Source organism: Belonocnema kinseyi, chromosome 6 (assembly GCF_010883055.1).
Source record: "Belonocnema kinseyi isolate 2016_QV_RU_SX_M_011 chromosome 6, B_treatae_v1, whole genome shotgun sequence".
In the NCBI taxonomy this organism is placed as follows: Eukaryota; Metazoa; Arthropoda; class Insecta; order Hymenoptera; family Cynipidae; genus Belonocnema; species Belonocnema kinseyi.
Genome location: NC_046662.1, coordinates 142,910,725 through 142,935,839, shown reverse-complemented (window position 1 = coordinate 142,935,839; position 25,115 = coordinate 142,910,725). Strand labels below are relative to the sequence as shown.

At 33.0% G+C, this 25,115-nt stretch overlaps 1 protein-coding gene across 3 annotated transcripts in view; it reads right to left on the bottom strand.

The window, feature by feature from the left end:
- Positions 1 to 25,115, bottom strand: part of LOC117174760 (putative inorganic phosphate cotransporter) — an 822,629-nt gene that overhangs the window by 84,363 nt on the left and 713,151 nt on the right. For all 3 annotated transcript variants that reach the window (XM_033364112.1, XM_033364111.1, XM_033364110.1), the window contains one exon: positions 6,359 to 6,508. In XM_033364112.1, the coding sequence (XP_033220003.1) occupies positions 6,359 to 6,508 (150 nt within the window). The remainder of the gene's footprint in view (positions 1 to 6,358; positions 6,509 to 25,115) is intronic.

Below are 25,115 nucleotides of genomic sequence, written 5' to 3'. Positions count from 1 at the left end.
TAATTAAAATTTAGTCATTTTTTGAAGTTTCAAAAAATTTTTTCGAGACTTCAATCGATTACACTACATTTTTTAAAATTGTACGAGAAAAACAAAATTGGCATAGGTTAGGACGGACGAACAGAAATTGATAGTTTTAGAAATACATGAAGAATACGTAATGAACGATGATGTAATAGGCAAGTTTCCATTGAAAATCACTGATGTGGAAGCGCGTAATTGAGTTTAAATTTGAAATAAGAAATTAAAAAAAAATTTTTTTTAATTTTTTTAAAAAATGTGTATATGTACACATCCACACATATGCATATATATATATATATATACGCACATATAGCATACATACATATACACATATATACATATAGAGATGATTAATATTAAAAACATTATTTTATAATACTCTGACAAATTTGATTGATATTTAGAATTTCAGTCTGTAAATTAACAGAAATTTTACGATATTTGTAAATATTTGTAAACAAATATCGTAAAATTTCTGTTAATTTACAGACTGAAATTCTAAATATCAATAAAATTTATCAGAGTATTATAAAATAATGTTTTTAATATTAATCATCTCTATATGTATATATGTGTATATGTATGTATGCTATATGTGTTTATATATATGCATATGGGTGGATGTGTACATATACACATTTTTTTTAAATTAAAAAAAATTTTTTTTAATTTCTTATTTCAAATTTAAACTCAATTACGCGCTTTCACATCAGTGGTTTTCAATGGAAACTTGCCTATTACATCATCGTTCATTACGTATTCTTCATGTATTTCTAAAACTGTCAATTTCTGTTCGTCCGTCCTAACCTACGCCAATTTTGTTTTTCTCGTACAATTTTAAAAAATGTAGTTTAATCGATTGAAGTCTCGAAAAAATTTTTTGAGACTTCAAAAAATGACTAAATTTTAATTAATTTCTTAAAACTATTGACTGAAATTTTCCTTTTTTTGACTGAAAATTGATCTGTTTGACTATTTAAACTATCATCAACTCAGGTAACAATGTATTCAAATCTACGTAATTATCCATCATATTTGTTCGTACTAAAATTACTAATTTCTAATATAATTATTTAGGTTTAAGAACCTTTGAAAAAGGTACGCATGTGTACTGAAACGTCAGGAGGTTTTGAAAGGAGTTTTTTCTATTAAATAAATATCTGAGTTTCGAAGAACATGTTTTTTTGACTCATATTTACTTTTTCGATTTACGATTGGACCGTTAGACATAAATAATTTGATATCTACGATTTGAAATCAATAAATTAATGTTTAATAAAACTGTTATGATTTTTAACCCAAAAGATGGAAATTCCACCTAAATATATGCATTTTTGACAACAAAAAAAGAATTTTTAACAGCACAGTTAAATCAAATTAAAATTAAAACCAAAAAGAATGTCTTTAGAAAAAGTTGCTGAACTTTCAACAAATTAATCAAATTAACTCAAATTTTATAAATGTATCCTGTATGACCCACTGTTTATTTATTCTCTATTGAAAATAAACTGTCTTATGAAGATTTTATCAAACAATTTTGGAATAGGAAAATTTCATAACTATTTTATTATTTTTCATATACATTTTTGTTATTTTTATTATTATTGTATTGTAAAGAAATGTTCAAGTAGGTTATTGAATATAATTTGCCCTAAGCTGAACTTGTAGAAGCATTAATAGGCTCCATTTTTATTTTGACACTAAAAAAAACAGATTTACTCCAAAAATAACTGCTCAAGAGAATTTGTGGCTGAAACCACTATAGAAAAATTAAGTATATCCAAATATTTGTATAATTTTACACAAAAATCTTGGGAAAATCGCTATCAATGTCAGTTGCGTCGCCATTTTGTTTCTTCGATTCCATTCCTATCGATTATGTAAGGTATAAGATTGCACTGAACCCGACTTTGAACCAAAGATCATTTCAAACAAAGTAATTAAATGTGGTTATATTTTTTGTGAGATCTACAAGAAACATTATCATTGCCAGAGGTTGACACTCTCTAATGACATTTAATTCATTTGGTTTAGTCGAGTATTAAAGCAATCAAATGCTTACTATCTATTGGGTTTATCGATCGCACCACCGAAAGCGAGTGTGTAAGCGACAATCTTAGATAAAAATGGCGGTGGGGATAATCAGAGACGAGATGCTGTCAGAGCTTTTTCAAAGATTCTGGATTAAAATCACAACAAATTTAGGATATTCCTAATTTCCCATAGTGTTTTCAGTAAAAAAGGTAATTGTGCTCAGTTACTTTTTCCGTAAACTTTGTTACATTCTCATCATTTATGATTGAGAAAGTATTAGAATTGTCGGAAATTTGACATCACACTTTTTCAACGGATCTCCACGTTTCGAGACCCCCTGAATCCGTAAATCAGGTTTTCACGATGGCGTCTGTATGTCTGTCCGTCCGTCCGTAAACACGATAAATCTAAAAAAAATGAACGAATCAAATCCATCTTTGGCATACTTTTTCTAGGTCCGAAAAGAAAAGGCCGAGTTCGTTAACCAGCCATTTTTGATAAAAATTCAAAAAGTGAGCGCATTTTGAAAATTTTTGAGACCACTTTTTTCGGCCTTTGAAAATTATATGTACGGATATTTATAGTATTGAAAAGAACAAACAATTTATCCTTATGACTTTTTTCGATAAAAGGAAAATTCTCAGAGTTATAGCGTTTTCAAAATTTTTTTAGTCAACCGAAAATCAAAATTTGAAGCCGAAAAACGCACGATATGAAAAAAAAGTCAAGAAAAGAAAAACATTTCTTTTTGAAATCCCTACAAGATTATCATAACCAATTTTTTATTGATTTTCTTTAAAAATCGATAATTCAAATTTTGATTGCAGAAAAAATAATGGAAAATAAAAAATTCCATTTTGTGGACAAACTATGTAGGTTACAAAAAAATATGAATGAACAAAAACGGCTATCCCAAAAAAGATCTACGATTTCGTTAAGAATCACTTCTTGATAGGAAGCGTGCTTTTTATTTTATTCGTGAAAAATAACGTTGAAAAAAGTAAAATAAAAAAAAATGTGTGGAAAAACGACGAAAGTTACGAGAAAAAAATCCAAAAAAACCTGTTTACAAACGTCTGTCGGAGATCGAGCCCGAAGCGCGAGTGTCACGATGAAAATGTGTACCTCAAAGCCTACAGAGCTTTGAGAAACTTAATCTTTGACTATACTTAATTAAGTAGACAATTCAGAATATGAAGACGCATATAAATACTGCCATATAAAAGAGATATTTTTGATAAAGTTTTTTTCAAGCATTCCAAATGCAAAGAATAAATAACCGAGCGCAAAGCGCGAGGTGTAATTATGTTCAAGCGCGAAGCGCGAGATTCAACCGTAATGTACGAAAATCAAAAAGGCTTTCTGTGTTAAGAATTTGTCTTATTTCTAGGTTTTTAGGAATCATCTTTGCTGGATTTAAAAGGAATCAATATGATCGACATTCGAAAATGATCGGAAAGAAGTAGGGGAGTGGACATTCGGAAAGACTCGAAAAGGTTTATGGGACAGCTCGAAGTTCGGCAAGAAATCGGAAGGGAAGTTCCCATACAGTTCGGGAGGGATCGGAACGGAACCTCTTTCTGAACTCTTTCTGAAATCTTTCCGATGCGGTCTTTCCGAACCATTCGTTTCTTCCGCTAGGGCAGTGCAGGATTACCGAATTCGCTATTATATAACTGTCTGTAATGAGCCGTTCACACTGATTTTTCGAAACATACTTCTTTCCTTTTAAGGCTATTTGTGCAAATATGCCACACAAGTTTACTTCTTCTGAGTTTCGGTTCAAAACGAATTTTTTCTAAAATCCGCACACAATACATGGGAAAATGTCTTTCGGTGGATTTGGCTGAAACTTGGTAATATTGCAGGTTATAAGGGGCCAATAATATATCCTTAAAATTAAAAAAAAAAATGGACAGTTTCAGCGATATACGGCGGTATGCGCTTAAAATCAGTGCCTATGTTATATCTGCATAGCATTAAGAGCAAAAATAACGACAAAACAAGAATCACATCTTAAAATGTGATATTTATTACGTCCGCCTATCCCGATAACTCTCACAGCACGCTTCCCGCAATAACTGAACGCTAAGCGCTCAATATTTTGCATTAACTGCAACACTTACAGCTCGAAAGAAACCGCGGTGGTAACATAACGTCAGCATCAAGTGGGGCCATAACAGTCATAGTAACAACCTGATTCTCGCAACTTTAGAACGCGAAGCGTTCAATATATTCAATTATGTGCTATATACACAGTTTTAGGGCAGCAATGATTCTTAAATAAGGTCAGTATCAGATACTATTGTGCCAATCACGTATATCATCGACTTCCAGCAACGCTCGAACTAATTAAGATACAAAAATGTGTTAAGTACTTGCTCTCAAAAAGTCAACAATAATGCCACTTGAGAATGGTATAGCTAATGAAGGCAATATTAGAAATTGTTTAGCCCAGAAAAGCAATATTTGGAATGAGCCAAACAGTCAAGTCAAGATTGAACATATTCCAGCCAATAAAGGCAAGATTGAAAATGTACTTCCAAATAAAGTAAAGATTGGACATGGTCCAGCCAGTGGAGGCCAGATTGGAAATAATTTAGCAAACGAAAGCAATATTTGGAACAATTCAACCAATAAAGGCAAGATTGGAAATGATTTGGAAAATAAAAATAAAATAAGAATATTTGGAATAATCCAGCTAATGAAGGAAAAATTGGGCATGGTCTAGCCAATGAAGGCAAGATTGGAAATAAACTAGCCAAGAAACTCAAGATAGTACTTGATTCAGTCAGTGAAGGCTAGATTGAAATTCATTTAGCCAATTAAGGAAACATTTGGCACAATTCAGCCAGTTAAGGCAAGCTTCGGAATGAATCAGCCCATCAAGACGAATTGGGAAAGATCCAGTTAATTAAAGCGAGATCATCCAGTCCATAAGGACAGGTTTGGAAAGTCTAGAGGAAATGGAGAGGTCAAGGTTATTGACACCACTGAGATATATTTTCAAATATCTATGACGTCAAGGAGATTTTCTTCTTGCGCCCTATTTCCAGTATCATTGATTGCATGGATTAGTCTTGTCGAGGTGTATCGAATATCTTGTTAATGACGTTCATATCCGAGAAACCGCAATACACTGGCAACGTGTGCACATGCATGAACAGTACCTACCTTATCCGCATCTCCTTACATTTCGACCTGGAAATCATCTGTGCCGTCCCTCTGCATTTTGTCCAGTAGATAAGATGAGGCTAATTTTATTTGACATGTCCCAATAGTCAACTCTTTCAAATAGTTTAGAGTTCATTGTCGAAAATCGGGTACATGTTTCGAATTCAAGCGAACCCATCTTTGAGCGTTTCGTGTGTGCAGCCCCTCAACCTCCATCAGGGCTTGAACCACATTCGGTTCTCTGGCTTTCTGAAGCAATGTACTAAAATGTCCATTCCCATCAAATTCATATAGAATCGGTTCACCTCTTTCTGAATGAGACCGACTCTTTGAAGCTTAGGCTGTCAGAAGTAGTCCAAAAATAATAATTTGTAAAATTCTGTTGGAAACCAATCGGCGAAAAGCTGAAATTCCAGTGACAGATGCGCTATTAAAACTACTTTGAAACCCATTCAAAAGAAGTGAGTGGATGTTTGTTTCCTGGGTATATATTATAATAATGACACTTTATTTCGATCAATAATGATAATTACTAATATCATTTAAAGTATTCAGTGACAAAGGAACAAAGTATAGGTATGTATGTAGGTCAGTATAGCAATGTAAGAGGAGAGGCCCATTAAACAGTAGCTCATTGGTATTTTTTTAATTCTAACCATAAGCGGAATTCAGGGAAGAAAATAAAGAGGGCCCTAAAGCTTGCAAGTAAAATCCTAACCGTGAGCTGAATTTGTGTGCACTAGTTCTTGTCAACCTGGCAGTTGGAGGAACCGCCTTTACAACCTGCTCTGGGGATACGCTACGACATTTATCATCACTTGGAAGCCAACAGGTCCCCCAGTTCTTGTTATTTTAAGACAATAAACTCTGATATATGTACTGTACTCTGGTGTTTATCTTTGATTTCACCCATCTCTCGCTAATCCAAAATCTTACATATCCTATTAGTTTGCGAGATCTCTTAAAATAGTTAGAGAAATTACTAGATTCTTTATGACCAATTTAAATATTTTCACAATAATAACATGCATAATAATTTAAAATAATGGACTTTATTGTCTGAATAAGTACCTCCGATTAAATAAATTATAAAAAGTATTACAATCACACAACAGCGCTTACTTACCGATTTAATATTGAAATGAAGAATTTGCTTCATAAATGTTGGGAGCTCAGTCATCAACGTTTCGTAACCGTAATTCTGACCCATGTGTGCTATTAAAATTGCCCAGAAAGGCAGAGATGTAACGATAGACTTCCATGGAACTGGTGGAGACTGAAAGAATAAATAAATAAATACGTAAGTGAGTACCCTCGTTAATAGAATTATAAATGAGAATCGTTTGATAAAATAAAATGTGATCTTATAAGAAGACTTCTTTTTATAGTATATAAAAAGATTGCAAAAATGAAAAAATCTGAAATAATAATTCTGACATTTATAGAATTTTTTCCGAATGTCCATATCTGCTTCGAAAAGTATCATTCAGAATCTATAATTCGCATCTTTTTCAACGTGCTCTAGTTTATGCGCGAATTTCCAATAACAAGCGTGCTCACACGCAACGTTGCCACAATTAGGGCTGTGACTATGTGAGTCAATAACAAGTCGAAGCTTTCTCTCAACTGACTTCCTACGCACCAAGGGTCTAATAGTTGGATCAAATACGGAGAAAAAAATATTTTGTATAACACGCAGAAAGACGGCGTATTTTTATATCTGTGTAAAGCACTTAAGTGTACCAACAGCTAAAGTTGGACTTTCTGAAATCAGAGTTATACTTGGGCAAAATTTTACCCTGTTAGATGGTAGTTTATGGGGAATATCTGTTATCATTTGAAAAAAAATTAGCGATGGGGCGACATTATTAAATAAATTTGTCTAGTCCGAAATGTTATTTTTGCCCCAAATCTTGACAACACTCTTTATAAATCAATTTCAAACCTTTACTGTATTTCTACTCTCTCCCTTTTACGAGTTTGAGAGTCTTTACATAACCATTACACTATCACAATATTTGCTACATATATTCTTAATTACTATTCTTACTCATAAATAATTGCGACCCTGCATACTAATACAAAAGTAAACATTAAAGTAGCTTATAAGAGCTTTTCAAGTCACTTGTGGTACTTGAGTGAAATACTGGCAGCATTCGCATTTTTTTATCCCGAAGTGACTATTTAGACAAAAAGGCTTATGGTATCAGGTCTTGCAAAGCAAAGTTTTGAAGCAATTGTTCGGCGGATAGACGTTAAGAAATGATCCATTACAAACTAAACTTTACCTTATTTGTTCCGATAAATAACAGTGATTATTTTAAAGGAATATGTTATATCATCACAGATGGTAACCTTACCGACAGTAGATCAACCCTTCAAACCATAAAGGCAGAAAATCTACAAAATATCGATCAAGTCAAGAATCTTCAATAACAGAAAATGCTTAACGTCTTAATCAGACAAGATGGAAAATAATATTCTCAAATTAAAATTATCTCCTCAAAAAAAAGATCCTGCTCTATCTTCACTCCATTGGGAATCGAACCACAAAACTTCTGATGTACCGTTAACACCTAGCTAAAATTTAGCGTTATTTTCTTGAATTGAGGGTTCCTATTCTGATCCCTCGAATGGCTTAATTGGAAAAGCACCTGACTCGAAATCAGAAGTTTTGTGGTTCGATTACCAATGGAGTGAAGATGGAGCAGGATCTTTTTTTCAGGAAATAATTTTAAATAACAGTGAATTATTCAAATACCTGAAAATATGTACCTCAATACTTTTTTTGGAAGATCCCAGTTTATGAAAAGATTATGTTATTAAACGGAAAGGATACGCTACAGCGTACCCTTATAGTATCCACACAGTATTCCTTCCGTATCATCATGTATCAGGAAATCCAGCTAACTGATCAAAAACCAAGTTTACGCTGAACCTCGCCGAGACTGGATTTACCGTGTCAAGGTGAGATGATCCTAAAGCCTGTATTTCATAGCGTTTTTAACCAGGTATTCCACGCTAACCCAGCCCTTCACGCGCAGAAGCTCAGTGCTCGTAGATAGCTAGAATTTTCCTGCTGTCTCTCGGCCTCTCTCGCGCGGCTGTTCAGCGCTCCTGTGTAGCTGGATTTTTTCAGCTATCTCGGGTCCTTTCTCACGCGGCACTCAACGCTCGTAGATATCTGGATTATTACAGCTACCTCTCAGCTTTTCCGCCGTTTTTAGGGTACTTAATTATCAGCTTTAATACATTTTTTATTCATAGAAGCTCATTTTCACTTAATCTTTTCATTTAATTCTTGGTCCGAATAATTTTATTTCCATTTATTAATAATAAATTATTACTTATTATAAGCTAATTTATAAGCATTTATAATGAAGTTATTTGCATCATTTTTAAGACATGCAGAGTAGTTTGTTAGTTAATGAATAACTATTCATTGGGAAGAAGTTTAAAATTTTCATAGCAACTTTTAATACTCAGCGCTGATTTTTTTGGTTTATTTCAATTTTAATTCTTCGTCAAAAATAATGTGTTACACTTTCCTAAATGAATGACTAACGATCAAATGACAAGTAGAGAAAAGAAAGAAGCATATTAATGTATCCATCGACGAAATAAAAAAAGGATAAAGCTTACGAAAAACATGTCAAAAAATATAATAAAACGTTAAGGTAAAAAAAGTGTTGAAAATATTAATATCCTTAGGAAAAAAGAATGAATGGAAGAAAATAAATTAATGTAATTGGATAAATTAAAGAAAGAAATTTTCATCTAAGTAAAAACTTCTTTTTTAACGTAAAAAAAACCAAATATAAAAGATACAAATAGAAATATATAAATCATTTTGATTTTTAGATGATGTGTTCTTTATTTCTGTCAAAATGAAATAATTACGTCGATTATGAATAGAAACGTTAAATGTACGTCTTCTCATCATCGCGCAGTGCAGCCAAAAGCACGTTTTGTGGACAAAAATCTGTTTACACACCAATTCTCAATGAATTTTGACGGTTTTTTTTAATGACCGTAAGACTTTCAGGTATATCGAGTCGGTGCGAGAATTTCTAGCAATAGTTTTCATTAGGTGAGAGTAAGAAAAAATAGTTTGTGATGCTTTAAACGAAATAAGGGCATGTGATTCTTAGAAAATTATCGAATTTTCCAGTGTTAGGTTCCCTCGGTTTTTTCCTACAATAATAAAGAATTCGTCTTAAAAATATGGATCATGATAACGAAAATGCTAACGGACGTACCCGGACTTTTTTGTGGGTTAATTAAAAAAAATTTAATTAGCTAATTTTAATTAACGTCTGTGACACTTAGGAAATTGTATAGATTTGATCAGTGTTAGATTCCCTCGGCTTTTTTCCTACTATTATAAAGATTTTGTCTTAAAAATTTTGGGAATGTTAGCGAACATGTTGACGGACGTTCCTCGAACTTTTTTTGTAGGTTAATTAAAAAAATGTTAATTTAGCTAAATTTTATGTGTGTGTGTATTTTGTCGATATGTGCGTTACAATTCTCTCCCATGACACAGGCCCAAAACAAAAATTTTTTTTTTAAATCTTGGATGCCAAAATCATATTCCTATGTATTTTTTCTCGCTGAAATCGAATATGCAACCCGTTTGACTTCTACACGTCAGGATTTTGACATAACCTCATGGCTTCATAATCACTTACCTCGTAATAATAAAACCCTATAATCTAAAAATCTCGTAACCTCATTCAGAAGAAAAATCTTGTTTGGAAAAACAGAACAATTTCGTGAGTTTTTCTTGTGCAACATAGTCATGGGTAAGGAGCCCTTATTTCCGAAATCCCATAACACCATACTTTAAAAACTCCTTCACTTTTTTATTCTTAATTTCTTCTATCAGTATCAACGTCAGTAAAGCCATGATAACGATTTTTTTCATTCGCCACTGTGAACACTCTCCCTTTTAAGCATCCAACAAAGTCTGCCATCATATTCATATTCCATCTACCTTGATAACGCCTTTCCATTTATTTGATATCTTGATGGAAGCGTTCTCCTTGTTCTTCACTGTAATCTGCAAGATTTTCTGAAAAATTTTCCAGGTGGGAATCAAGAAAGTGTAGTTTGTAACTCATCAAGCAACCCATGTTTGTGTAGTTTTTGAGAAAGTCAGGCACCAATTTCTTGTAGTTGTCATTTTTGTGATTGCCTAAGAAATTCTCACATGCTTGAACTTGTGGTCCATCAAAGACTGCTTTCAATTTCGAGCTCGATAAAGCTAGGAATAGTTTGAATAAAGAAGCAAAACATTTTACTTCCTTATCCAAAGCTTTTCCGAACCGTTTCATGGAATGCAATGGAAGCTTCTACTTTGTCCCTTAAAGGTTGACATTTTTCTTTTACCTTTTTGCCTATTCCTTTACATACCCCCCACACATTTACTCGGTGGTGGGAGGGGGACATACAGTTTAAGGTAGGTTCCGAAGCACCAAGAGCAACAGCTTTAAGTACTTAGAGAACCTTCTTCTGTGGAGGTACCGGTCCTGCGACTCTCCGGAGATGAACAACTCCCTTGCTAGGCTAGTGATCACCGCATGGGCCGCCGATGGCGAATGAGTGGGTTCAAATGCTACGCTTTAGCTCCCTCGACCGTCGTCCCACTCCTCTCTACGAACTGTTCCGTCAAACCGAGTTTGATGTGCAAAGGAGGAACTAGAATTTTAACCGCCAGAACCAAAGGTTTATTTATAACATTTTTTGATCCAGTTTCTATACATTCTCAAGCTGGCCAACCTTTCTTAGCTTAATGATTCTTGTGATCCCTGCGATCCAACAAGCAAAGAAAGCATAGGAATTTAGTAAAACCAGATTGCTGATCTAGAATCATTGTCAAGATCTTGAGATCGCCGAAAATCTGCCATTTGTGTTCTCCGTTTTAATCTTACCCCAAACCAATAGTATCTTTGCATACACTTTCTTGAGTGTTACCGAGTGTGCTATAGGTATCGAAGCATAAGACTATGAACCTTGTTACAGTATACCAAGTCGTCTTCATCTTTAAAGTATTGTTGGAATTATCCATCCCTACTCCGATCAAATGAAACCTTTTTTCCATTTAGATAGCATATTTCTTTCTTTCAGTCTTGAAGCTAGCAATTCAGCCCCATATTTCGGCAGTCCTAGATCTCTGATTAAATCATTCAGTTCTTCTTGATTGAATGGGCGTGGCGAACCATCTTTTCTTTCTTTACAACATATTGTTCCTGATTTCAGTTACTCGCTGCTCTCGCCGCTCCCTTCATTGATATCTTCATCAGTGGCTTCATCAATTTCCATTTCAGACACAGATGCATCCAGGGATACTTCATGATGCCTGCTTGCACAGCAGATCATTTTGGGCAACCAAAAATAGTTTCCTTGGATAACCTCACACCCAAAGCAGTGCTGATATATTTGACGCAGGTTTTGACTGAAGTTTTTACAATTTTTCTTCATCTTAAAATCACCGCACACGTAGCTGTACCTATCGCCATTTCCAGTACATTTATGTACATTTTCTCCCGAACGCGATCATGTTTTGCAATTTTAATATTAGCCACAGCTGTACCAAAAACTCACGCGGTAGGGCTCCCATTCCAATCGCGGGTGAGTCCGCCGTCCTAGGGGTGATAAACCCCATATCTCCCTAGGACTAGGCATGGGGGCTTTCCGACTTTGACGAGGGCAACGTCAACTCGTCGTCAGGCACATTCCGACTTTATCCTTACACCCTCGCGTCCACCTGCAGGACAGCGCGCCATCGCTGGTTTCGTTACCTCAGAGAATTGGAGAGTGGATTATTCCACACCTCTTCCTTAGAAACAGTGTCAACATCTCCAGTGTTCCTTAAGGTATCAGGATTTCAAATTTCAGAAAAAATGGTAGGTCTTTTCACAATTGCAATCGTAAAAAGTAGTAGTGGCGGTAGTAGTAGGAGTAGTAGTTTTTTGCCCAAAAATTGGTGAACTACTAGGAAAGAATTCAATTCCATAAATTTTGCAAAAAGATAATGGACTACAAGTATACTGAGAAATCAGAGAAGTCAGAGAGGGGTTTAAAAAAATAGTAATGAAGTAGACCTTGATTCATGACTTCACTCACGTAACTCATATGATTTCGGGGGTTTGAAGTTATGGTGTTACTGGATTTCGGAAATAAGAGATACTTACTTATGACTGTTGGACAAGAAAAACTCACGAAATTGTTCTGTTTTCTCAAAAAAGATTTTTCTTCTGAATGAGGTTATGGGATTTTGAAGTTATATTATTACGGTTATAGGGTTACCAGCTCAAGGAGAGGAGGGTGAAAATCCTGACGTGTAGGGGTTAAATGGGTCGCATATTCAGTTTCAGAGTAAAAAAATACATAGGAATATCATATTGGCATCCAATACTCAAGAAAAAATGTTTTTTGTGGGCCTGTGTTGACTAGCAGACTGTCAAACATGCTGAAATTTCGAGTGAAGAAACGTCATTTTAGTACTCTTGTAACCCATTGGGAATGATTATTTGAATGCTAAGCACTAACCAAAAATTTGACTGGCAGCTTCTCGGTGGTGCCAAAGTTGACTGGCAGGCTGTCAAACGTGCCAAAAATTTAAGTGAAGGAACGTCATTTTAGTACTCTTGAAACCCATTGTTGCCAGCTGTGAATTTACGTGAAAAGTGAGATTTGCGTTGTTTCTTTATTTATATACATGTTAGTTTTAGAGAAGTACCCTCGACATGAAAATTTTAGTTGATGAAAAGGACAAAGCTTTCATTCGATCTCCGATTAAATGTCAGTCACCTTTGGCACTACTCAGAAGCTTCCAGTAAAATTCTTTGTTAGTTGTTTGCACCAAAACAATCATCCTGAATGAGTTTCAGATGTGTACTAAAATAACGTTATTCCACTTGAATTTTTGACATGCTAGACAGTCTGCCAGTCAAATTTGGCTGCCCTGAAGAACAACCAATCAATTATTATCTTACTTTTTAGCACCTAAAGAAGCACCTAAAGAATCATCCACAATGCGTTTCAGGAGTACTAAAATGACGGTTATAATTTTCATCCTGTCATTTTTTACATGCTTGACAGCCTTCCAGTCAACTTTGGCACCACCGAAAAGCTATCTGCTAAATTTGTTGTTAGTTCTTAGCATTCAAACAATCATTTTCAATGGGTTTGAAGAGTACTAAAATTACGTTTTTTTCCCTAAAATTTTTGACATGTATGACAGCCAGCCAGTCAACTTTGGTACCACTCAGAAGCTGTCAGTCAAACTTCCTGTTAGTTGTTTGCACCTAAACAATCATCCCCAATGGGTTTCAAGAGTACAAAAATGAAGGTTCTAATTACCCTCTTGACACTTTTTTATATGCTTGACAGCCTGCCAGTCAAGTTTGGTACCTCTCTGGAGCTGCCAGTCAAATTTTTGGTTAGTTCTTTGCACCTAAAAAATCATCCTCATTGGGTTTCAAGAGTACAAAAATGACGTTTTTTCACTCGAATTTTTGACGTGTTTAACAGTTTGCCAGTCAACATTGGCACCACCGAAAAGCTGCCAGTCAAACTTATTGTTAGTTCTTAGTATTCAAACAACCATCCCCCGTGGGTTTCAAGAGACTAAAATGACTTTTTTTCAGTCTAATTTTTGACCACTTTAACGATAAATTGTTGCAAAATGCACCAAAAGCTGTTAGACGGTTGAAGATTTTCGAACTGTTGACTATGAAAACAAAAGAATCTAAAATTTTAGTGAGTACTATAAGGACGTCCATAGATCTGTCGCGAGCTTCCAGACTATTAATGAACAAAAGCCACCTTTTGTGATTCGCAATGGTAAGTTGTTTGAAATTCACAGTTTTTTTATAGAATATGAGTGCAATGTATACCTAAACATAATTATTTTTAAATATTTGCTGCTTCGCAGCATTATTTAAACAATTTTAATAAAAGAATACACAGTTTTCGTATGTCACAATGAAATCGCTCCATTTTTTTTGGCATAATCGACCAAAAATGTCTTGCTAATGACGTATTGCTGACTTTTTTTTAAAATTAACAACAACTGGTAATTATTTAAACAATATTTATTAACAAATTATTATTTTTAAAATTACTACACGAATGGGGTCAATTTTTTGCGGAAGCCACTAAAAATGTATCCTTAGTCACTTCCTAGCCGTAATTTTGTTCAACTAAATAAAGAACATTAATTTTTTAAACGATTTTTTATAAATAAATGCACATGTTAATCATTTTTCCAATAATAGGCTCCATTTTTTATGCGAAACCAACTAAAAATGTATTTCCAATGACTTTGCAATTATGATTTGCCAACGGACAAGATAAGTTCATTATTTAAAGAATTTTCATAACCAAACGTGCATTTTGGTCACTTTGGCATTAATAGGATTATTTTTTCGTGGAGTAAGCTGGAAATGTCATACCAATGACTCCTTGTTACTTTGTTTGTCCAATTAAAAAGAACTGTTCATTATTTAAACAAGATTTAATTATAAATGCACAAGTTTGACTAGTTTTCTATTAAAAGTATTAATTTTCTTACGAAATCAACAATGAATGTCTTGCTAATTATTCCTTCTTGTCACATTTTCCTAACTAGAAAAAAGCGTTGATTTTTTAAACAATATTTATGAGAAAATGCATATTTGGAACATTTTTTAATGATAAATTTTTTGGGGAGTGAGCTAAAAAAACCAAGGTTATTACATATATTAATCAAAGGTATGATGGGTTCTAGTTATAGTGTTATCAAATTATGTATTTAGTGGGAATCGTATCTTGAGAACAACCAATGATGCGGATAACACAGGCCAACATGGTTTTGTTGTTGTAAAGTGGAGGGTCATTTCCGAAGTAATTTTTTACGTAGAATCCAAATCCGGTGTCAGAATTGGCCCATCACGTCAGGATTTTAAGATATTTGAGGTTATGTACCCGAAAAATAGTGTTTTTTGCTACATTTGAGGTTATATACAGAAGACACCAAGTCTTGGGATTTTTTCTTTAGTTGTATCATATAGTACTGCTCTTTCTCTTTAATTTTAGGGTCGCCGAGTTCAATTACCGTTTTTCTTTACCAAATTAGGCCAATTTGATGTTATGAGATATGTCCCATTATGTCTTGAGCATTTGCTTTAAATACTTTGAGGCAGACATTTTCTACTCGGTGTTTTCTCTTGAAATACGTACTTGGGGGTGTTCGAGGTTGTTGACATCCCAAAAAATGTTGTTTCTTCTGTATATAACCACAAAAGTAGCCAAAAAAGCTATTTTTTGGGTACATATCCTCAAATATCTTAAAATCCTGACGTGATGGGCCAATTCTAATCCCGGGTTCGGATTCTACGTAAAAAATTACTTCGGAAATAACCCTCCACTTTCCAAACAACAAAAACATATTGGCCTGTGGTATTTAAAGCAAATGCTCAAGACATAATGGAACATATCTCGTAATTTAAATGGGCTTAACTTGATAAAGAAAAATGACAATTGAACTCTGCGACTCTCAAATTAAAGAGAAAGAGCAGTACTACATGATACAACTAAAGAAAAAATCCCAAAAAGTTTTGTGTCTTCTGCACATAACCTGAAAAGTATCCAAAACGCCATGTTTTGGTCACATAACCTCAAAATCTTAAAATCCTGACGTGATGGGCCAATTCTGACCCCGGATTCGGATTCTACGTAAAAAATTACTTCGGAAATGACCCTCCACTTTCCAACAACTGACATGACTCCATTATTTGCAAGCCTGTGTAATTTATTCCATAAAATATCATGAATGTTCCTGAAAAGTTGAACTGCTTTTGGTCGAAATGTTTTATTACCGTACATAATAAACAGTCGTTAAACCTCTTCACTATCGTCCCTGGCAGATCGAAGGAACCGAATGGAGCCTCTACAAAGTACCCGTAAAGACCCTATTGGGTCGTCATTCGGTTCCTTTTTAAAAAAGTAAAAAAAAAAACAGCAAAATTATCTTTTAAACTGTTGAAATGCGGATTCTACGTTAAATTTTCTATTAAAAACTCACAGAGTAATCGCACTACTTTTTTGCAGCGTCAAAATTTAAAAAAATGTCATTAACTTCGGCTGAAGGTGACTTGAAGAGCATCCATAAGAGCTCAAGTAGTATGTTGCGCGCGAAGTTTAAAAATAAAATTCTCTCTCACTTGCATCGCAGCGTCGTTGTCTGAGGTTTCGACTGTGTGGCGCTAGCACCCAGACAAAATTCTTAAAGTTACCGACGGAACGCTTATTAACTGCTACTAAAAGAAGATGCACTTGAAGTCGCCTTCGGCCCATGTAAAAGACAGGTATTTTTTTTAAGTTTTTAACGCTGCAAGAAAAAGTATTGCGATTAATTCGTGAGTTTCTAATGCAAATTTTAACGTAGAATCCGAATCTCAACAATCTATAAGTTGAATTTGCTCTTTTTTTGAGTTTTTCAAAAAGGAACCGAATGGAGACCCAATAAGGTCTTTACGGGTACTTTTTAAAGGCTTCATTCGGTTCCTTCGGTCCGCCAGGGGTCTAAATAGTAGTTGTTGAATAGAGGTTTTTTTTGACTTTTTAATTAACTTCTACATTTTTTTCTTTTATTATTATTTTTTTTCAAGGAACTTATTCAAGGAAAGTTACATTTTTACTAATAACGCTTCAGCATCAGCCGATAGGCCTTCCATTTTTCTCTTATTTTTTACCCTTGAAGAGCTAATCGTAGGCTCTCAAGATATTAGGAGGTAATGAATGATATCATTATTGGTCAGTATTCGATTCGACATTCTGTTATTTTCACGCCTAGCCTTGCGAAAAATCTTATTGTTAGCCTCTTGGGGATCCTGTGATAGCTAGCTGAAAGGTACGTCGAAGGATCTGATGATCTCGCTACCATGAATGAGAATTTTATGGATTGATGGTTGCATTGGATATCAGCCATATAATGTCAAACAAAGCTCTGCAGTTTTTGAACAAAATATTTTGAATTGATCACAGTCGATCATCCTGCCACAAGTTAACACTTGCAAGATAGTATAAACCCTGATGATCAATTTTTCATCTAACCCAGTGTGTTTCACTATACTCTGAGCTTGGGCGAAGAAAGGACGAGTAACATTACCAGTGTTGGTTGTTCCTGAATCTTGTTTCATACCATGGACTAAAATTGATAATTTAGATTTTAGTACCCCTTGAATTTGTTTCTTGTTCAATTTTTAAATTGTTTTTGTTCCTTTGTTCTAGCCGCACCTTTTTTAAAATCCAGATTATAAGCTACTATATGAAGCAGAAACTCCATGCAGCGTAACCAATAGTGTAACGTCGAAAGAACGAATTTGTAATCGTTTTCGTTGCACTTGAGTTGCTTGACATGAGTCAAATTATTTATGCATTTCGAACAGGCTCGGAAAATTTTGGAACAACTTGATACTTTTTGTTTACATAAAATATTGCAAACTTTGCCATCTATCATTGTGCATTTCAAATCAAAGCGCAATTTGACATCACATCGTTAACTTGAGTTTAATATAATTCAACTTTCTCAAGTACGTTCGTGAAGCGATTGTATTCCTGTAGAGTGTAAAGCTGTACTCTTTTCCAAATTTAAACATACGACAGAAATGCACTGAATTATTTATCTCGTTACTCCAAATAACATTGTTGTCAGCTTTCAACTGAAGAGGAATAAACGATAACAAAAATTTGGAAGAATCATTCACATTTCTATTATTTGTCTTGCATTTAAACTCATCATTTTTACCATCATTTGATTCTTCCTTATTAGCATCAGAATCAGGCAAGTCATCATCACTGCTTTCAAATATCATTGGACATGTTTTAATTATCTTTAAATTTAGCATCAATCACCATTTGCCAGGACCACTTTTAGCGCGTAGTTTGTTGTCCATTAGCGCCATCCATTCTCCATTTACCTAAGAGAACTATAGTTTTTTTAGAAAGTTCTCCAGCTCATCTGTATTAAATTCTGAAAGGATTATCTAAAGTGTGCCCCAATAATGATATGGAGCGTATCTCTGCTCCTGATTCGGATACATTAATGTGGTGAGATTCTGGATAGTAATCATTTTTGGCTTCTACAATCCTTTTATAGGAAGGAAACTATTTCTGACCACCAAACATTTCAGCATGCATTTTTAATGTATGATATTTTCTTACTGTCGAATCTAAGTCCACGTACATTGCTAAGATGCTATGGAAATCAGTGTCCTCATTTTAATCCTTCACTTTGGGTTCTGTAACTCTGACAGATTGTCTTTCATTCTCAATGCTCTTTACAACTCATGTTTCGAATAACTGGCACTAAAGTCCACCGTGAACTAAAGTCCACCGTGAAATCACTTTCCAAGAACACTGCGTACTTACTGATGAACTGACTTTTATTCCATGTCACACTTCTCCACTATCGACAATACTGTTATATTATTATATATATTATATATATTAATACTTTGGTTCGAGTCACTATTCCAAATGATTTTACATAAAGTTGAATCACATATTCTGTAATTCATTTTTTGCATCCAAAATTTTTAGCAGAAGGAATAGGAATCAGAAAAATATGTTGTATATTCGGTTAGAAGAAATGATCAGTCGACAGCAGTCGAATGGAGGTGGCGATTCATCTACTATCATTTGTTTTTACAGTTTTTTCGGCAAAAACAATAGACGGTAGTTTTGTACACCAAGTCTCACCCAGATGAAATCCGGAAGAAATAATCAGTCGACATTTAGAGTACGAAACGTCATGACAAAACAATTAAGTGCAGGTAGCGCGCTTCGTGTACAAAACTACCGTCTATTGTTTTTGCCAAAAGCAGTGCAACTTTTCAGGAACACTCACAATATTTTATGAAATAAGTTATTCGCATCTTTGGCTGTTGTCAAGATACGATTCCCAACAAATACATAATTTGATAACAATATAAATAAAAACCTATCACACCTTTGATTAATACATGAAATGACCTGGGTTTTTTTTAGCTCAATCCGTTTAGATAATGAACAGTTCTTGTTAATTGGACAAACAAAGCAACAAAGAGTAATTGATAGACATTTCTAGCTTAATCCACGAAAAAATAAGCCTATTCCTGCAAAAGTGACCAAAAGGTACATTTGTTTATAAAAATTGTTTAAATAATTTACTTTTCTTATCCTTTGGCATAGTATCATGAAAAAATGGTCAAAATGTTAATATTTCAATGTTAATATTTTTTATATAGTTAAACAACATTACACCTAGGAGTCGCTATCGACACATTTTTAGTGGGTACGGCAAAAAATCTGGCCCTATTACGGGGAATAATTTTAACAATGTGAATTTGTTTATAAATAATGTTTAAAAAATTACCAGTTGTTGTTAATTTGAAAAAATTACAGCAAGAAATCCATGGCAAGACATTTTTGGTCGATTCTGCAAAAAATGGCTATTGTGACATACGGAAACTGTATTTGTTTATAAAATTGTTTAAATAATGTTGCCAAGCAGTAGATATTTTTAAATAATCATAATCAAGCATACATACCTCTCATATTCTAAATAAGAACTGTGAATTTCAAACAACTAATGATTGTCAACCATAAAAAATGGCTTTTGTTCATTTATTCCCTTAAACCGTATAAACAATTTTTTTCTTATTCTAACGTACTAAAAACTATTCGCAGATCTTACAAAAAAAGGTACATCCAAAAAGTTAGGATAAAAATATTGTTTATTTTGCTGTTAAATAAAAAATGTTGGTTTAGCCAAATCCATGGAAAATTGGGTATCAGACATAATTCTGTCCACAAAAAGTGCTTTTTGCTACACTGTGCGTCGCTCAAAATCATTTAAAAATTAAAAACGATAGGAAAAATTACAAATATTACTGATAGATTCAAATGTTTTTGAAATTAGAGAAAAATATATGCGTAAGAAAACGTAAAATGTGATAGAAAAAGTATGTTAACGAAAGAATACTCGCCTGATTTATATTTTAATCGGCTGCAAAATAATAAACTAATTCATCAAAATATTGACAGCGAAAATCATGATTATGAATAAATTCTAGAAAAATTGAATTATCTATCGTTAAACAAAAAATGAAGTTCATCATAAACATCAGTGGGATTGAGGATAAATGAGACCTTACAACGTACAATCATGTACAACCTGGTAAGTAATGAACACAGATTAATGAAGGATAATAATCTGATTTCATGGAAAAAGATTAATCTTCATGGGTTACGTGGTGCCATATAAATTATAATAAACATTATTAAAACCTTAACCACAAAACTTCTGATTTCCGGTCAGGTTCTTTGCCAATTAAGCTATTAGAGGGATCAGAATAAGAACTCTTAATTCAAGAACATAACGCTAATTTTTAGCTAGGTGTTAATGGTACAAGTAATTATTTAAAAAAATTTTAATTTGTCTGCTATATCATCAAAGATTGTACCTTACCGACAGTAGATCAACCCTCCAAACCATGAAGGCAGGAAATCTACACATTATCGATCAAGTTAAGAATCATCAATAACAGAAAATGCTTAACGTCTTAATAAGACTAGATGGAAAATAATATTTTTTAAATTAAAATTATTTTTTGAAAAAAAGACCCTACTCCATCTTCACTCCATTGGGAATCATACCACAAAACTTCTGATTTCCGATCAGGTGCTTTTCCAATTAAGCTATTAGAGGGATCAGAATAAGAACTCTTAATTCAAGAACATAACGCGAATTTTGAGCTAGGTGTTAACGGTACAAGTAATTATTTAAAAATTTTTTAATTTATCTGCTATATCATCAGAGATTGTTTCTTACCGACAGTAGATCAACCCTCCAAACCATGAAGGCAGATAATCTACACAATATCCATCAAGTTAAGAATCTTCAATAACAGAAAATGCTTAACGTCTTAATAAGACTAGATGGAAATAATATTTTTTAAATTAAAATTATTTCTTGAAAAAAAGATCCTACTCCATCTTCACTCCATTGGGAATCGAAACACAAAACTTCTTATTTCCGGTCAGGTGCTTTTCCAATTAAGCTATTAGAGGGATCAGAATAAGAACTCTTAATTCAAGAATATAACGCTCATTTTTAGCTAGGTGTTAATGGTACAAGTAATTATTTAAAATTTTTTAATTTATCTCCTATTAAATTAAAATTATTTCTTGAAAAAAAGGTCCTAGTCCATCTTAAAATAATTACTTGTACCATTAACACCTAGCTAAAAATTAGCGTTATGTTCTTGAATTAAGAGTTCTTATTCTGATCCCTTTAATAGCTTAATTGGAAAAGCACCTGACCAGAAATCAAAAGTTTTGTAGCTCGATTCCCAATGGAGTGAAGATGGAGTAGGATCTTTTTTTCAAGAAATAATTTTAATTTAAAAAATATTATTTTCCATCTAGTCTTATTAAGACGTTAAGCATTTTCTGTTATTGAAGATTCTTAACTTGATCGATATTTTGTATATTTTCTGCCTTCATGGTTTGGAGGGTTGAACTACTGTCCGTAAGGTACAATCTCTGATGATATAGCAGATAAATTAAAAAATTTTGAAATAAAAACCTTAACGGCGTGTACAATGTTTTCTACTATTTGGGGGTTAAACGTAGTCAATTTAATTATCTGCAGATGAAATAGACTACGTTGAACCCACAAATCATAGAAAACATTCAACAGTCCGTAAAGGTTATAATTCTTTTTACCTTTAGTGTGTGTGTTTTAAATAATTAGAAAAATAACTTAGTTTATGAATCCTGTCAACTACATTGCTGATTTCACAATTTAAAAGTTTTTTTCTGGTAACTTAAATTTACTTTTTGGAGTTTAGTATAAATCTTATAATGAACATTAGTTAAGTTAAATTTCTTAGTAGTATTCTGTATATGAACTGGAATCAGGGATTCCCTTCTACATCGAATGAGAAAGGTACGTTGTTCACTTAAGTGGACTAACCTCCGTTGAGTGTTGATCCATTATCCGATGTCATGACGTGTAGTTGGACCATACCTTATACGTATAAAATCCAAGTATCCCATTTTTTCACAGTACGTTAAAGCCCAATTTTTTAATCAAAATTAAAACAAACTTCTTATTAAGAAGCAAGTTTTCTTTCTCCGATCGATCCAACTAGTCAACTTAAATATGAATATTAGTTCAATTTTTTCTTCAGTCTTACGATCAAATTTAAAATAAAAAGACAAGGACATCCGAGTCAGTAATTTAATCAAAATATAAAAATTCTTCTACATCTCGCGACGTTTCAACCTAATCTGTCGGTCAACCTCAGACAATACCTGTTACAAAATTATTATAAAAATTAGCTTATTCAGAAAATTAACATTGTCGTAGAGAAAATTATATTATGAAAAGAAAAGTCAATTTACCTTATAGAAGATTTTTGCATCTAAAAAATTTTTAGTTCGATAAATAAGAGTGAGACGGCGTGAAATAATTTCCGAAACACATAATTTTTTAATTGGGAAAAACTCAAAAAAAGAAGAAAATGTTGAAGAAGAAAAGAGGCTCCCAATAATTAAGGTTACATTTTTAAACACTTGAGCGAACCAACGATAGTCACACGGTGGACAAGCAGGTAATGGTGACAGGAAACTAAACTTGGATTATGTTAAATATTTATTACAGAGTTAAAACAGTTAAAACATTTCAAAATGACCACAAAGATATAATATTTGTTAGAGCAGACAAAGGCAATATTTCAGTTGTAGCTAATAGAAATTTTTATCAAAAATTTTAAAACCTGTTTCTAGTACGACTCACTCTTTTGTTAAAGACAGTTGGGATTTTAAAGATAAAATTAAGAATATTCATGTACCCATTACCCACTCATTATTATCTTTAGATGTGGTTTATATGTTCGATAACATTCCGTTAGATTTACTTTCTGATTGCATAGAAGAAAAATTACAATTTTATAAAAATTTAACAAAAATATCTAATTCTGAAATTTTAATAGCTGCTAGAACAGTATTTAATAATACTGTTTTCTCTTTCGACCAAAAGTTTTATAAATAAATATCAGGTTGTCCTGTGGGTTCTCACCTAATATCTAGTTGCTTCCAATCTTGTTTTAGAAGATTTAGAAAATAGAGCATTATCGAAATTAACGTTTAAACCACTTTTCTATAAAAGGTACGTGGATGACATATTCACTATAGTTCCCACTGACAAAATTCAAGAATTAATTAACACATTGAACAGTATAGAAGAATCCTTACAATTTACTTTTGAATTAGAAAATAATAACACCTTAAATTATTTGGATATATCAATACAAAAAAAAAACTGAAAATGGAAGTTTAATTACCAATTGGTACAAAAAGCCTTCATGGTCAAGGCAGTGTTTAAATTATAATTCACACAATCAGTTTAACTAAAAAGTTGGATTAATAAAAGGACTAGTAGATAGATGCATAAAACTAAGCGATTTCAATTTTAGAGAAGAAAATTTAAAAGAATTAAAAATTACATTACAACGAAATAATTATCCATTACCTTTAATAGAAAGTGTGATCAAAGAAAGAATAAACGAGATTTACAATATTTCCAGTAAACAAAATAAATGGTTGGATAATTACAAAAAAAAACTGATTTACATGTTTCGTTACCATATGTACAAGGATTATTAGAGAGACTAAAAAGTGCTTCGAAAAAATTCAACATTAATGTATATTTCAGAAACAATCACAAATTGGAAAATTGTTTTATAAATAAGAAAGATTCTGAAAAAATGGAAAATTTGTCAAACATAGTTTATTTAATAAAATGCGAAGGTTGCAAAAAAGTTAATATTGGTGAAACAGGTAGAAGGTTAAAAACAAGAATAGCTGAACATAAAAGAGGGTTGGCAATTTGAACACAGGTTTGTCACAACACTCGTGGAATTTTGATCTTCTTTTTGATTTTGACTTTGATAATATAAAGATTTTAGCAAAAGAAAACAACACTTACAAACACAGAATTTTAGAATCAATTTTCATTAATAAATATAAGAACTGTTCCATTAATTTAAAAACAGAAATACTTAATGTAACTCAACATTACCATAATCTAATAAATTGAATAGTAAATCTCTAAAATACCTTGGCGCGCTATTTTCGCTAAAGTGGAATTGGGCCCTCTATATTGAAAACTCGGTACTAAATATTTAACATAATCCAAGTTTATTTTCCTGTCCCCATTACCTGCTTGCCCGTCGTGTGACTATCGTTGGTTCCCTCAAGTATTTTAAAATGTAGCTATAATTATTGGGAGCTTCTTTTCTTTTTTTTGGGGGTTTTTCCCAATTAAAAAATTATGTGTTTCGGAAATTATTTCACGCCATCTCACTTTTATTTATCGAAGTACAATTTTTTTATGTGCAAAAATCGTATATAAGGTAAATTGACTTTTCTTTTCATAATATAAGTTTCTCTACGACAATGTTAATTTTTTAAATTAGCTAATTTTTATAATAATTTTGTATCAGGTATTGCCTGAGGATGACCGACAGATTAGGTCGAAACGTCGCGAGGTTTAGATGATTTTTTATATTTTTATTAAATTATTGACTCGGATTTTCTTGTCTTTTTATTTCAAACTTGATCATAAGACCGAACAAAAAATTGAACTGATGTTCATAATTAAGTTGACTATTTGGATCGATCAGAGAAAAAAAATTTCTTCTTAATGAGAAGTTTGTTTTAATTTTGATTATTAAAGTAATCAAGATGTTTGAAAAATTGGAAGCTCTCATTAAAGGCTTTAGAGAGGAAACAAGAAAGAGATTGGATGAAATGAATAGGGATATGAATAGGCAGGGAACCGATGT